The sequence below is a fragment of the Oryzias latipes genome, chromosome 11 (genome assembly GCF_053564925.1).
Source record: "Oryzias latipes strain Hd-rR chromosome 11, Olatipes_Hd-rR_3.1".
In the NCBI taxonomy this organism is placed as follows: Eukaryota; Metazoa; Chordata; class Actinopteri; order Beloniformes; family Adrianichthyidae; genus Oryzias; species Oryzias latipes.
The window spans coordinates 19,434,255-19,449,578 of record NC_136247.1 but is presented as its reverse complement, the minus strand read 5'-3'; the positions used below and the strand labels follow the sequence as shown (position 1 = coordinate 19,449,578).

The 15,324-nt window shown below is 45.1% G+C and overlaps 1 protein-coding gene across 1 annotated transcript; it reads left to right on the top strand.

The window, feature by feature from the left end:
* The first annotated feature begins 8,076 nt into the window (after positions 1-8,076).
* Positions 8,077-14,510, top strand: LOC144995320 (uncharacterized). The gene has a single exon (XM_078954956.1). It carries the CDS (start codon positions 9,208-9,210, stop codon positions 14,083-14,085), a length of 4,878 nt encoding a protein of 1,625 aa, XP_078811082.1. The 5' UTR covers positions 8,077-9,207; the 3' UTR covers positions 14,086-14,510.
* Positions 14,511-15,324: the final 814 nt, after the last annotated feature.

Genomic DNA, 15,324 nt, shown 5'->3' with positions numbered 1-15,324 from the left:
TAGTAAGTTAAATCCTAAGTCCAGATACAGCAGAGCAGCGGTCAGTGAGAAGCCACCTTACTAACAACTAGAGTGTGATGTAAGGGCACAGTATGACAACATAACTGTACAACAAAAGTGCGTGCTTCTAACATTATCCTCACAGTTACTTCACAATAAGGCTTCACATTTGAACATCCTTTCAAAGGGGGCCCCTGTTTAATTTTGCTTTGGTTTACAGTACATAACCAATTTTGCACTCTGTTAATTTTAGTGCTTCAAGTTTGTTTTTTATTAGCAGTTCCATCTATTATCTGAACCCTCACAAGAACGGGGAGAACATGCAAACTTCGCACAAAAAGGAAGCAGCTGGGATTCCAAACAGGTGAGGTGAGGTGAGAGTGCTAACCCCTAGAAACATGCGATGCATTTTTTAAACATGATATTATATTTACAGTGTATAATGTTAGCTTACTACAGTAAAATGTCAATTGGAAAATATGTAACCTACCCTGAACTAACCTGCTAACATTGAAGTGAGCCAAAAGTTCGGATAGGTTTTATTTTTTGTTAAGCATGAATTTTACCCTGAACACTTCCATGAGTGCTATCAGAAAGAAGCAGGTTTTGAAAAGGTATTGTGAGGATTTGTGGCACAGAGGACATGAAGTGGTTCTTTGTTTTTCAGCAGGGCCAATTCAGGGCCGTCACGCTGTTAAATGAGCGGGATCCTTAATGCACGAACATGATCTGTCTTTTTGCAGAAGACACAGCTATGTTACCCTTTCTTATTTTAAGCATCATCATCTGCATCAATCACTGCTGTTTCTCACTTAAAGCAATGCAGAAGTGTTCAGCGTTTGTTTCTCCACTTAATATCAAGGGATTTAAATCAAGAGGGCTTAGATAATTACAGTTTCATGCAGTGGGTATTCTCTCCCCATGGTACATCAATACAGCATCACAACAGTAACACATCAGGCTTGAAAAATAGAGATTTCACTAAAGATTAGAATATATAAGTGCTGCACTGTTATCTTGAAGGAGGAGTTATTGCATTAGCTGCTCTCTGCTCCTCTCTCCACAGACATCTGGAGGATGCTCATTCTGTGAGGAGCCAAACTCCATCAAGTGGAATTTAAAAATCCAATAAAGTTGCTGATTGTTCTGGGCTTCCTGACTAAATTGACTCACCCCCTTCTGAATGTACAACAGGGCTGCGAGCACGTTACACTGAAGATGGCGAGCCTGAGGAGAACGTCAACACGTCGATACTTTGGGGAATAGTCTGCCAAACACCAACCGACACGTTGAGAAGGTAAATTATTTCCACTGGAGAAATGATTATGAATGATGAGCTTTCAGTCATCCAGAGTTTTTAATTTACAGTGTTTAGATGCTCCCGGTGCTGGCGTTTCCCATCATGACTCAAATGTCCGCTCACTAATAAAAGGTTACCACTCTGGAGCATTTGCTGAAAGATTTTTTTTCTTTTTGCAAGACCTCAAATTCCAAAGAGAAGAAACCTTCAAAAATCACATCTGTACAAACAAGAGCAACATGCTTCATTAAATCAGAGGACTGCACCCACTCGGCACAGACAAGTCTCTTAAGTATCTAAGTCATGATTATGGGATGCCCGGAACTCCTGGGTGGTGGTGGGGTGCTCGTCTGGGGCTGTGGGCGTCCTTCTCCGGTGGGGCCCTGCGTTGGGCTCTCCCGGCGCGGCGGGGGGGCTGCTCTCCTGGTTGGGCTGGGGCGGCGCTCTCTTTCCCTCCGTGCCTCCCTTCTCTCTGGCTCTGGGGGCCTCGCGGCGGTCCTGCTGGCCCTGGCCTGGGTGGCGGTCTTGGTCGCCCGGGAGGCGGTTGTTCCCTGCCTGTTCCCGTGTGGCGTTGGGGGGATTCCGGCTGCCGCTGCTGCTGCGGCGGGGGTCTTGGGGTGGGGATGGCTGGGCACTCTCCCTCCTTCTTTTCACGTTCCACCATCCGTTTTGGAGGAGCATGGGCGCTCACCTGAGCACAGGTGTTCGCTCACCTTTGCACTAAAAGTTTGCATGGTTTAATGACTGAAATATTTCACACTAGTTGGTTTGAAGGCGTGGGAGTGCGTGTGAGCACTGTCTGTTTTGTGTACGTGTCGACGTGTGGACGTTTCTGCGGCTAACAGGTGTGTTGGTAACATTTGAGTGTGTGTGTGGACAGGCCCCGCCCTTTTTGTACCACATTTGAACCTTGCCGTGACGATGGGCAACCAGTAAACTTGTTGCTTTGTGCTGCTTCATGGTCTTGTCCCCCCTCCCCTCCTGTTGTCACCCTCCTGCCCCCCTCTCTCTCTAGCATTCCTCCCTTTTCTTCCCTTCTTTCCTTTTCCGTCCGGTCCAACACCCAAGATTTTCAAACACGGTTGAAATTTATAAAGTTTGGCCTCAATTACAAAAGGGGTTTATTCAGACATACCTCTGGTTTGTATGAAGATTAATAACCCCTCTTGTTAAAGTAAAATATGTCCAACACAAGAGGCCCTCAGCTCTCATCTGTCTGCCCAGCTGTTGGACAGGACAAAAAAAAAAGAAAAGAAAAAAAAAAAAAGTATCTAAGTCATGGCTACTTCAATGTTTACAGCTATAGATATTCATTATACATTTGGTAGACATTCATGGAGGTCTACTGCACATTGCTGTTTAGATCTCTAGTAAACGACTTTTCCGCAGCTAATCGTGTCGTGGTCCCATCATGCTTTGTGCTTTGTAAACAAGCTGCCATTTTATCGATGGTTAGGGTTAATTAAATAGAGTAATTAGATCATAGAAATAGTAATTTGGAATTGGTGGTTTTATGTACTTTAGAGGCCATTCTTCAAACCTATGATAGTTTAACAAAGGACAATAATTGTAAATATGTGGGAATTACATTCGGTAGCCGGTTTAGCTCGTGCTGGTTTGCGGCGCCTTCCAAGTAAACATTACAACCTGCCTTTTAGTTCCCATTCCCACTTCACTTTTTAAAACATTTTATGGATTCTTTGAGTCAGAGCTTTTAAATATAGTAAACTGCTCTCTTCAGACGGGGGTCTTCCGCTCTACCTGTAAGACGGGGGTGGTGAGGCCCCTTCTGAAGAAAACTCATTTAGACCCGAAAACTCTAGATAACTATAGACCTGTATCCAACTCACCATTTTTAAGTAAATTTGTAGAAAAAAGTGTTGCTACTCCAGTTTTTAATTACCCAAAGAATTTTAGAGAAATATCAGTCTGGTTTAAGGACAAACCATAGTACAAAGACTCAATGATCTTAGATTAAACTACGACTCCCAGAAACTTTCTGTTCTGGTGCTACTGGATCTCAGTGCTGCTTTTGATACAATAGACAACCAGATTCTATTAGACAGAAATGTTCCTAAGTGGTTTTACTCTTACCTTACAGGGCGACACTTTTATGTAAGTATGGATACGTGCTCTTCAAGAATACATGAAATAAGTTGTGGGGTTCCCCAGGGGTCGTTTTTAGGGCCAATACTTTTTAGATGAAGGCGAAGTTGCAGCGAAGAAGTTGGAGTTGTCCTTAACATTCAATTTAGTTTTAATATGCCTCTCCCCCTTAGTACGATCTGTGTTATTATGTCTTTTATATTTATTTGAATGTTTTGTGATGTATGTTTTTTTAATCAATAGGTATTTTAAATTATTTTAATTTAATTGATCACTCAACTACAAAAAACGTCAGGACACATTTCCCACAATGCATTGTTTTGTAGTCATGGGCGGCCTGCAGTCAGTGCAGTATTACATTTCCAGCTGCGTTAGCTCAGGTTGGGGCGTTGCTCCGCCCCTTTCTGGTGTTATTTTTGTGATGATTGACAGGTCATGTTGGAGCAAAAGCAAAAACATACGTCACACACCAGGTGATCTGCGCAGCGTTTTGTGTACCTGGGTGATCTCAAACACGCTTATTGTGCATCTTGGCTGCACTTATTTGGTGTCAACAACATGAATTTCCATCCGTTTTTTTATAAAAATGTATTGTAGTTGATGACCGGCTGCTCTACAATAACTTGTGACCGGGGTTTAAATGTGCAAAAAGTCATAAGAAAGAAAATCCAAAAATGGTTTCTGAATTTTGTTTCTTCTTTACTGATGTGTGTTTTAAGAAGTAAACTTAAAAAAAAAAAAATTCAACACAGACTCAAAATTGGGAGCACATACTCTCTGACTTCTCCACCTTAAATTTCAATAAGTCCAAGTTCAGTCCATATTTACTGTCAATCATCTTTAATCACACTGAGGATCTCAGCTGTTTGGGAGGAAGTGCTGCCAAGTGTCCAGCAGTAAGAAGACAAGAGAATCTGTGTTCAGAAGAACCCATTGCTGGATTTACAGAACTGTAGTATTGGAGTCATCTTTTGTGTTTAATAGTTATAATTAAACAGTGTTAACTGAACTGCGTTAATAAGGATGTTTAAATCAGAAAACAGTAGATATAGAAGACTGAATTAACAGAAATGTATTACTAATTTATTTACTTATTGATTTTTTTATTCATGTATTTTATTTGAATGAGTGTTTTATGATTACATTTTGTACAGAAAACAGTTAATAACAGAGTATATTATAGTAATAGTATAGTACATGTTCCATACAAAATTATTGCCTCTCAGACACTCTCAAGTTGCGCATGTGTGTGCGTTGAAGTTGCGGCCCTCCCTCAGCTAGACCCTGCCTTCAGTGGCCCCCAGGTAAATTGAGTTTGAGACCCCTGCTGTAGAGGTTTTTAAGAAGAGGCTCAAGACCCAACTTTTTAATTTGGCTTTTAGTTGATTTTAACTGCTAATTTATTCTATTGGTTGTAGCATAGACTATTTTATGTATTTAATTTCATTTTCTGCATCTTATTCTCAATGTTATGTTTTTATTTACATCTCATGTCTTTAATTTTAGTATCTTATCATGGTTTTAGCCAAAGTTTTTCTTGTGGGGATCTATTTTTCCAGGGCTTGCCGGCTTGGTCGATCGTTGTTGCTGCAGTTGTCGCCATTGCTGGGGCAGCTGGAATTTAACTTTGCAGCTTCACGGCTGTGAAGTGGACCCCAGTGCTGTCCCAGTCTGGGTGGGCGCTGTGGCGATGCTCCCATGGCCAGGCCGGCTCCTGGTATGAAAGGATTCCCAAATACCGTTTCCTCACAGCAGAGCAGAGGCCTACTTGTTTGTTTATTTCTTTCTATATTTTTTATTTATTTATTTTTCATATGTTTTAACAGAGGGGAGTGGGAAGGGTGGGTTGGGTTTTTACTGTGATATTGTGTGTTTTCTGTTTTTAATGTTAAAGCGCTTCGAGCTGCACAAATGCATGAGAAGCGCTATTTTATAAATAAAATTAGATTTGATTTGATTTGAATTATGGCACAGAATAAGCGGTTTTTAAGTAGAAAATGAAAAAGCATTTTGAAGTATTGATTTTTCCTTTTAATTTTGAGTCATTTGATGCAGTTACATTTTGAAAATGAAAAAGCATTTCTGTCTAGATGACCCAACTCCCAATGTTAAAGTGCCCAGGATAGCACAAGGGTTAATCATTGGGAGTTGGGTCATCTAGACCCACTAGACAGTGCTCTGACCTCTTAGGGTTCATCTAAGATAGCACAAGGGTTAAGGGTCATCAGTTACTACGACTCACCAGTTTCGAGTTTTCTAGCCACAGGAATAAGTTTGCATACCTTAAGACAGTGTTTTTCAACCTTTTCTGAGCCACGGCACACTTTAACCTTAAAAAAATCCCGCGGCACACCAGCATCCAAAAATGAAAAAAAAAAAAAAGGAGAAACTCATAGTCTGTATTGATCTACAGCCCCTCCACAATCTCACGTTCATTTTTGAGATAATTGTAGCAGAAAAAGCTGGAAGCTGCAGCTGTTTTTTTTCTAAAAGATGCAATAAAAGTTAAGTTAGAAGATTTAAAAACAGTTTGAAGTGTGTTCGTTGGATTCAAGACGTTTTACAACAGATCTCCTTGTGCGCTGTCAGTCTCACAACCCAATGCATCATGGGAGATGTAGTGCATTAAACGGCCGGCGGAGATCGCGTCTCTGAGCTTCATTGTTTTGTTCACTTGTTCCACGGTCTGATACCGGATTCTGTGGAAAGTTACACCGCTAAAGACGAGCTTTAGCTGGTATTTTTGTTAGAACTGAGCGACTTTACGAGCTAAATCGGGACAAGGAAGTGAAGACTTTAACCACTTCTGATTGGTCAGACTGATGACATGTGATTAAGCCTTCAAGAATGATTGGTGGAGACAGTTAAAGGGGCGGAACTTTTCCAAAATACAGCCGGAGCTGCAGCTGAATCGCGGTACCTGTCATCCTTATCAAAATGTCTTTAATAAAATAAAATAAACGCAAAGAAAAAAGTATTTTATGATCTTTCATATAGCTAATTTCTTAGTGTTTTATCAGGGCCTGTTTAGGTGAACAGAGAGCTGAAATCCTGGAGATGGGAAATGTTTTTAGATCAGTTAATGAGGGCAATTTCCCATGGCACACTTGACTATCTCCCACGGCACACGAGTGTGCCGCGGCACACTGGTTGAAAAACACTGCCTTAAGAAAATAAGTACACAACAACATAATTTTATCTTAACAGAGTTTAATCTCTAATAGTTACTTTCTTGTACAGGGGTAATCAAATGTTTTGAGTCAATAAACTCAAAACCATGCATTTCAAAACTTTAATATTTTTAGGCAACTGATTGCCTAAAAAACAATGAGTAATATGTAACTTAAATAAAGCGCTATGTTATAAACATCTGCCTAACAATATTATTTGATCACTCCCTTCTGTGCATTGTTGAAATTAAAGAAAATTACACTTAATAAAAAGGTCAAAACAAGTAAAACATTTGTGTTACTTGATAATAGACAGTGTGAACTTTGAGCCTACTGCCTGAACAAATGCAGAGTAGTGCAATATTTTTGAGGCATTATTTAGACCAAGGGAGAAAACTAATGCTTTATGCCTGCTTATTTCAACTTAGATTTACGTATATATTATCAAGTCATTTTTGAGGGTCTGTAACCTGGATGGTAGTTCAAGTTAAATCTTTTGAGTAAATCCAAACGTGTTGGTCAGTGCTTTGGGATATTTGAGGTGCATTGCATAGATGAGTCCAAACATTACCACGAAGGCATCACCCAATCTGGGGAGGCTGACCACTTCATCACTTTCAATCACAACAGATTTTTATAGGCTCGTAGTGCACTGGACTTGTGTGATGGTCATTGATGACAGTAAGAAGCCCCACTCCGACACCATCGAGCTCTGGCTGATGAGACTCCTCCTGAATTAATTAAAAAAAAAAAAAATTGGGTCTGGTCCTGTTTCACAATGACTTGAACAAAATAATACTCAGAAATTCGATGTTAATCCCAATTTTATTTATGTATGTCCTCCATCATGAGAAAAATGCAACAAGAACGTGTAAAAACACAATTTTCAAGAGTGGGTCTTTAAAGTTCATTTTGTGTTTGAATGTGCCCACTTGTTAATGTATCACACAGCTCGGGGGTCAGGAATTACAAATTGACTGTTATCTGATCCTGTGAAAGTAAATTAATTCTGTCTCTTGTTTATCTTTGGTAATTCATTCGTGAACAATAAAGGTTTTTAGAAAACTAGCTGAACGACTGAAAAGGCTGAGGCATAGTTGTAGAAAATATATTCATTAACAATATTTATTCCCTTTAGAGCTGCTTCAGCAAACTCACCACAAGAGATGAATCAAACTGTCATCAATGTTTGAAATTTTCTATTAATTCATAAAATCAAACTTCAGATTTACATCATTCGGTATTCTTACTGATATTTTTTAGCTTTTATAAAATGTTCTTTTTTTTAGCTAATTTAGCACATGAACATTTCTTCATTTCATTTGACCTTTTCTTTGATCAAAGTTTTACTTATTGCTTTGAGTTGATAGGCTAATGCAGTGTTTTTCAACCAGTGTGCCGCGGCACACTCGTGTGCCGTGGGAGATGGTCAAGTGCGCCGTGGGAAATTGCCCTCATTCACTGATCTAAAAACATTTTCCATCTCCAGGATATCAGCTCTGTGTTCATCCAAACAGGCCCTGATAAAACACTGAGTAGTTAGGAATATAAAATATCTTAAAATTACTTTTTCTTTGTGTTTATTTGATTCTATTAAAGACATTTTGATAATAATCACGGTACCGCGATTTAGCTGCAGCTATAAGTGTGTAAAGAAAAGTCCCGCCCCTTTAACTGTCTCCGCCAATCATTCTTGAAGGCTTAATCACATGTCATCAGTCTGACCAATCAGAAGTGGTTAAAGTCTTCACTTCTTTGTTCTTAATTCTGCTGATAAAGTCGCTCAGTTCTAACAAAAATACCAGCTAAAGCTCGTCTTTAGCTGGTGGTTCATCTCTTAGAAAAAAACAGCCGCAACTTCCTGCTTTTTCTGCCACAATTATCACAAAAATCCACGTGAGATTGGGGGGGGGCTGTCGATCAATACAGATCATGAATTTCTGTTTTTTTTTTTTGGATGCTGGTGTGCCGCGGGATTTTTGTCAGGGTTAAAGTGTGCCGTGGCTCAGAAAAGGTTGAAAAACACTGGGCTAATGACTCCATATGTTTGCTATATTAGACCTTTTTTTTGGTACTTTTCTGTATTGATTGTCTCACTCATCAATGTCTTCATTGTGTTTTTATTTTATATTGAACTGTGTGTAACTGAAAGTCTAGTGTTTCTTCTTTTTGTTGATGGCTGTATAATTCAGATGTGCAGCTCCAATCTTCTCACAGCTGGACTAAATGGACCTAAGGTTTTGTTTTATAGCTTTGTCCTTATTTACCTTTTGGTTCAGGTTTTTCCCGGCACCACACCAGCTTTGTATTTCCAAAACAGCACTGCTGTTTCATTTAGTTACTCTCAGTATATTTGTGTTGATCATTTCAGTTTAACGGTTTAGTTTTGTCATATTTTTCTGGTTTTCTGCTTCTGGGTCATTCAAAAACAAAATCTTCATGACATGATTTGGTTTCATTAAAGGTATAACTTTTTGGTTAGGTTACATTGTGATTTTTATTGGTGATTTTAATAGTATTTGTATTTTGAATATTTTCAGCTCTTCACAGCTTAATCATTTTGCTGTTTTTTCTTTTCTAATTTCAAATATTTTATCATCTCTGAGGTTCTTGTTTAAGTTGTTTGTTAAAATGTTCCCATCCATGAGGCACGTCTCCTCCATCCGGTTCCACTCCTTCTCCATCCAGTTCCACTCCTCCTCCATCCGGTTCCATTCCTCCTCCATCCGGTTCCACGTTTCCTCCATCCGGTTCCACGTCTCCTCCATCCGGCTCCACTCCTTCTCCATCCGGTTCCACTCGTCCTCCATCCGGTTCCACTTCTCCTCCATCCGGTTCCACATCTCCTCGAACCGGTTCCACATCTCCTCCATCCGGTTCCACTCCTCCTCCATCCGGTTCAACGTCTCCTCCATCCGGTTCCACTCCTCCTACATCCAGTTCCACGTCTCCTGCATCCGGTTCCACGTCTCCTCCATCCAGTTCCACGTCTCCTCCATCCTGTTCCACGTCTCCTGCTGCATCCGGTTCCACGTCTCCTCCATCCAGTTTCACGTCTCCTCCATCTGGTTCCACTCTTCCTCCATCCGGTTCCACTCCTCCTCCATCCGGTTCCACATCTCCTCCATCCGGTTCCACGTCTCCTCCATCCGGTTCCACTCCTCCTCCATCCAGTTTCACTTCTCCTCCATCCGGTTCGACTTCTCCTCCATCCGGTTCCACTCCTCCTCCATCCGGTTTCACGTCTCCTCGATCCGGTTCCATGTCTCCTCCATTCAGTTCCGCTTCTCCTCCATTCTGTTCCAGGTCTCCTCCATCCGGTTCCACATCTCCTCCATCCAGTTCCACTCCTCCTCCATCCTGTTCCACTCCTCTTCCATCCGGTTCCACTTCTCCTCCATCCGGTTCCACGTCTCCTCGATCCGGTTCCACGTCTCCTCGATCCGGTTCCATGTCTTCTCCATTCAGTTCAGCTTCTCCTCCATTCTGTTCCAGGTCTCCTCCATCCAGTTCCACTCCTTCTCCATCCGGTTCCACTCCTCCTTCATCCGGTTTCATTCCTTTTCCATCCGGTTCCACATCTCCACCATCCGGTTCCACGTCTCCTCCATCCGGTTCCACTCCTTCTCCATCCGGTTCCACATCTCCTGCATCCGGTTTCACGTCTCCTCCATCCGGGTCCACTCCTCCTCCATCCGGTTCCACATCTCCTCGAACCGGTTCCACATCTCCTCCATCCGGTTCCACATCTCCTCCATCCGGTTCAACGTCTCCTCCATCCGGTTCCACTCCTCCTCCATCCGGTTCCACGTCTCCTGCATCCGGTTTCACATCTCCTGCATCCGGTTCCACGTCTCCTCCATCCGGTTCCACGTCTCCTCCATCCGGTTCCACCTCTCCTCCATCCGGTTTCACTCCTCCTCCATCCAGTTTCACGTCTCCTCCATCCGGTTCAACTCTTCCTCCATCCGGTTCCACTCCTCCTCCATCCGGTTCCACGTCTCCTCCATCCGGTTCCACTCCTCCTCCATCCAGTTTCACATCTTCTCCATCCGGTTCCACTCCTCCTCCATCCGGTTTCACGTCTCCTCGATCCGGTTCCATGTCTCCTCCATTCAGTTCCGCTTCTCCTCCATTCTGTTCCAGGTCTCCTCCATCCGGTTCCACATCTCCTCCATCCAGTTCCACTCCTCCTCCATCCGGTTCCACTCCTCTTCCATCTGGTTCCACTCCTCCTCCATCCGGTTCCACTCCTCCTCCATCCGGTTTCACGTCTCCTCGATCCGGTTCCATGTCTCCTCCATCCAGTTCCACTCCTCCTCCATCCGGTTCCACTCCTCTTCCATGGGGTTCCACCTGTCCTCCATCCGGTTCCAGTCCTCCTCCATCCGGTTCTACTCCTCCTCCATCTGGTTCCACTCCTCCTCCATCCGGTTCCACTCCTCCTCCATCCAGTTTCACGTCTCCTCGATCCGGTTCCATGTCTCCTCCATCCGGTTCCACTCCTCTTCCATCCGGTTCCACTTCTCCTCCATCCGGTTCCACGTCTCCTTCATCCGGTTCCAGTCTTCCTCCATCCGGTTCTACTCCTCCTCCATCCGGTTCCACTCCTCCTCCATCCGGTTCCACGTCTCCTCGAACCGGTTCCACATCTCCTCCATCCGGTTCCACTCCTCCTCCATCCGCTTCCACGTCTCCTGCATCCGGTTCCACGTCTCCTCCATCCGGTTCCACATCTCCTCCATCCGGTTCCACTCCTCTTCCATCCGGTCCCACGTCTCCTCGAACCGGTTCCACATCTCCTCCATCCGGTTCCACGCCTCCTCCATCCGGTTCCACGCCTCCTCCATCCAGATCCACTCCTCATCCATCCAGTTCCACGTCTCCTCCATCCAGTTCCACATCTCCTGCATCCGGTTCCACTCCTCCTCCATCCGGTTCCACTCCTCCTCCATCCGGTTCCACTCCTCCTCTCTCCGGTTCTACGTCTCCTGCATCCGGTTCCACGTCTCGTCTATCCGGTTCCACTCCTCCTCCATCCGGTTCCACGTCTCCTCCATCCTGTTCCACGTCTCCTGCTGCATCCGGTTCCACGTCTCGTCTATCCGGTTCCACTCCTCCTCCATCCGGTTCCACTCCTCCTCCATCCGGTTTCACATCTCCTCCATCCGGTTCAACGTCTCCTCCATCCGGTTCCACTCCTCCTCCATCCGGTTCCACGTCTCCTGCATCCGGTTTCACATCTCCTGCATCCGGTTCCACGTCTCCTCCATCCGGTTCCACGTCTCCTCCATCCGGTTCCACCTCTCCTCCATCCGGTTTCCCTCCTCCTCCATCCAGTTTCACGTCTCCTCCATCCAGTTCAACTCTTCCTCCATCCGGTTCCACTCCTCCTCCATCCGGTTCCACGTCTCCTCCATCCGGTTCCACTTCTCCTCCATCCGGTTCCACGTCTCCTCCATCCGGTTCCAGTCCTCCTCCATCCGGTTCTACTCCTCCTCCATCTGGTTCCACTCCTCCTCCATCCGGTTCCACTCCTCTTCCATCCGGTTCCACTTCTCCTCCATCCAGTTCCACGTCACCTTCATCCGGTTCCAGTCGTCCTCCATCCGGTTCTACTCCTCCTCCATCCGGTTCCACTCCTCCTCCATCCGGTTCCACGTCTCCTCGAACCGGTTCCACATCTCCTCCATCCGGTTCCAGTCCTCCTCCATCCGCTTCCACGTCTCCTGCATCCGGTTCCACGTCTCCTCCATCCGGTCCCACGTCTCCTCGAACCGGTTCCACATCTCCTCCATCCGGTTCCACGCCTCCTCCATCCGGTTCCACGCCTCCTCCATCCAGATCCACTCCTCATCCATCCAGTTCCACGTCTCCTCCATCCAGTTCCACATCTCCTGCATCCGGTTCCACTCCTCCTCCATCCGGTTCCACTCCTCCTCCATCCGGTTCCACTCCTCCTCTCTCCGGTTCTACGTCTCCTGCATCCGGTTCCACGTCTCGTCTATCCGGTTCCACTCCTCCTCCATCCGGTTCCACGTCTCCTCCATCCTGTTCCACGTCTCCTGCTGCATCCGGTTCCACGTCTCGTCTATCCGGTTCCACTCCTCCTCCATCCGGTTCCACTCCTCCTCCATCCGGTTTCACATCTCCTCCATCCGGTTCAACGTCTCCTCCATCCGGTTCCACTCCTCCTCCATCCGGTTCCACGTCTCCTGCATCCGGTTTCACATCTCCTGCATCCGGTTCCACGTCTCCTCCATCCGGTTCCACGTCTCCTCCATCCGGTTCCACCTCTCCTCCATCCGGTTTCCCTCCTCCTCCATCCAGTTTCACGTCTCCTCCATCCAGTTCAACTCTTCCTCCATCCGGTTCCACTCCTCCTCCATCCGGTTCCACGTCTCCTCCATCCGGTTCCACTTCTCCTCCATCCGGTTCCACGTCTCCTCCATTCGGTTCCAGTCCTCCTCCATCCGGTTCTACTCCTCCTCCATCTGGTTCCACTCCTCCTCCATCCGGTTCCACTCCTCTTCCATCCGGTTCCACTTCTCCTCCATCCAGTTCCACGTCACCTTCATCCGGTTCCAGTCGTCCTCCATCCGGTTCTACTCCTCCTCCATCCGGTTCCACTCCTCCTCCATCCGGTTCCACGTCTCCTCGAACCGGTTCCACATCTCCTCCATCCGGTTCCAGTCCTCCTCCATCCGCTTCCACGTCTCCTGCATCCGGTTCCACGTCTCCTCCATCCGGTTCCACATCTCCTCCATCCGGTTCCACTCCTCTTCCATCCGGTCCCACGTCTCCTCGAACCGGTTCCACATCTCCTCCATCCGGTTCCACGCCTCCTCCATCCGGTTCCACGCCTCCTCCATCCAGATCCACTCCTCATCCATCTGGTTCCACGTCTCCTCCATCCAGTTCCACATCTCCTGCATCCGGTTCCACTCCTCCTCCATCCGGTTCCACTCCTCCTTTATCCGGTTCTACGTCTCCTGCATCCGGTTCCACGTCTCCTCCATCCGGTTCCACGTCTCCTCCATCCGGTTCCACGTCTCCTCCATCCTGTTCCACGTCTCCTGCTGCATCCGGTTCCACGTCTCCTCCATCCAGTTTCACGTCTCTTCCATCCGGTTCCACTCCTCCTCCATCCGGTTTCACTCCTCCTCCATCCGGTTCCACGTCTCCAGCATCCGGTTCCACGTCTCCTCCATCCGGTTCCACGTCTCCTCCATCCGGTTCCACATCTCCTGCATCCAGTTTCACGTTTCCTCCATCCGGGTCCACTCCTCCTCCATCCGGTTCCACGTCTCCTCGATCCGGTTCCATGTCTCCTCTATTCGGTTCCGCTTCTCCTCCATTCTGTTCCAGGTCTCCTCCATCCGGTTCCGCTTCTCCTCCGTTCTTGGCACATTTACACTTGCCTCGTCTTTTAGGAAAGGCACTTTTATTTCCAGTGAAACAGTGTCACGTTTGGAGTTCATTACCCTCCTTTTGTTAACTTTGCCCTAATTCACTCAGTTGGATGTATAGACCAGTTATCAAACTCTAAGCTTTGTTTTGTTCAGTTTCTAAAAGAAAATGTTTCTTCCAATCAGTATGTGGTCACGCTAGGCTTTTCTTCACTGTTCAGAATCCTATAAAGACATTATTTTCAGTTAAAAATATACATTTATATATAATTTTTTTTAAAATACAAAGTAATATATTTTCTTACTGCCATTTGTCACTACCAATAAACTCATTCAAGTTTATTTCAAACACAATTGCTGGTAATTTAAGAAATGGTTAAAGAAGCTTTAAAATACTGTTAACTTCGTTTGTAAAAAAAAAAAAAAAGAAAAATACATTTTTTAATTTATTGTTGGAAGATTATGAAACCTTGTTTTTAAGTTTCTATGTTTAACCAATAAAAAAAAAAAAACAATAACAAAAAACATGAGAAGTCTTCCAATTTTACTTCCTTTATTTCATCAGTTGTCATGCCAGATTTGAAAAACCAGTAAGAGGACGTGCAAATTGTTTTTTCATTCACTGTTTTTGCTTTAAAAGGCCTGGTACGGTTTTGTGCAGGCCCCTAATTTTGTTTTTGCTTTGTCCGAGTTGAAAAAGTCGAAAACCGTTTGAGGTTTGTACGGTCCTATTTTCACCGATTCTTTTCAAGAGTTTTAAATCCCGATTATCAAGAAAAGGTAGGTTTCGGCTTGCTGATTTTGTTTTGGCAACAAAATTAGAAATAAAACAAATAAACAGTCAGGCTACAGTCAGGTGTTATCCGGGGGGCCAGAGTTGGTGACATCGAGGGGAACCTTAGGATGTTAGCTCAGAATAAGTCCAGGTTCCGTCGAGTCGTGATTCACGCAGGCGGTAATGATGCCCGACGGAGACAGTCAGAGGTGGTTAAGTTAAACGTAACTTCGGTGTGTAAAGTGGCTAAGACGATGTCCGACACTGTAATTTTCTCTGGTCCCCTGCCGAACTTAGTCAATGATGAAATGTACAGCCGCTTTTCATCATTTAACCGCTGGCTTTCTAGATGGTGCCCAGAAAACGGCGTTGGTTTTGTGGATAACTGGAGCGCGTTTTGGGGGAAGCCCGGTCTCATGCGGAGAGACACTGGTGTCAAGCCAGCCCTGTCTCGTCGAACGGCTGTCAAGTGAGCCCTCTCTCGAAAACGGTGTGCCCCTTTTTTACATACATCGCGGTAACTGCAAAAAGGACTTATTTCTAAAGTGAAAGCATACATGAAAT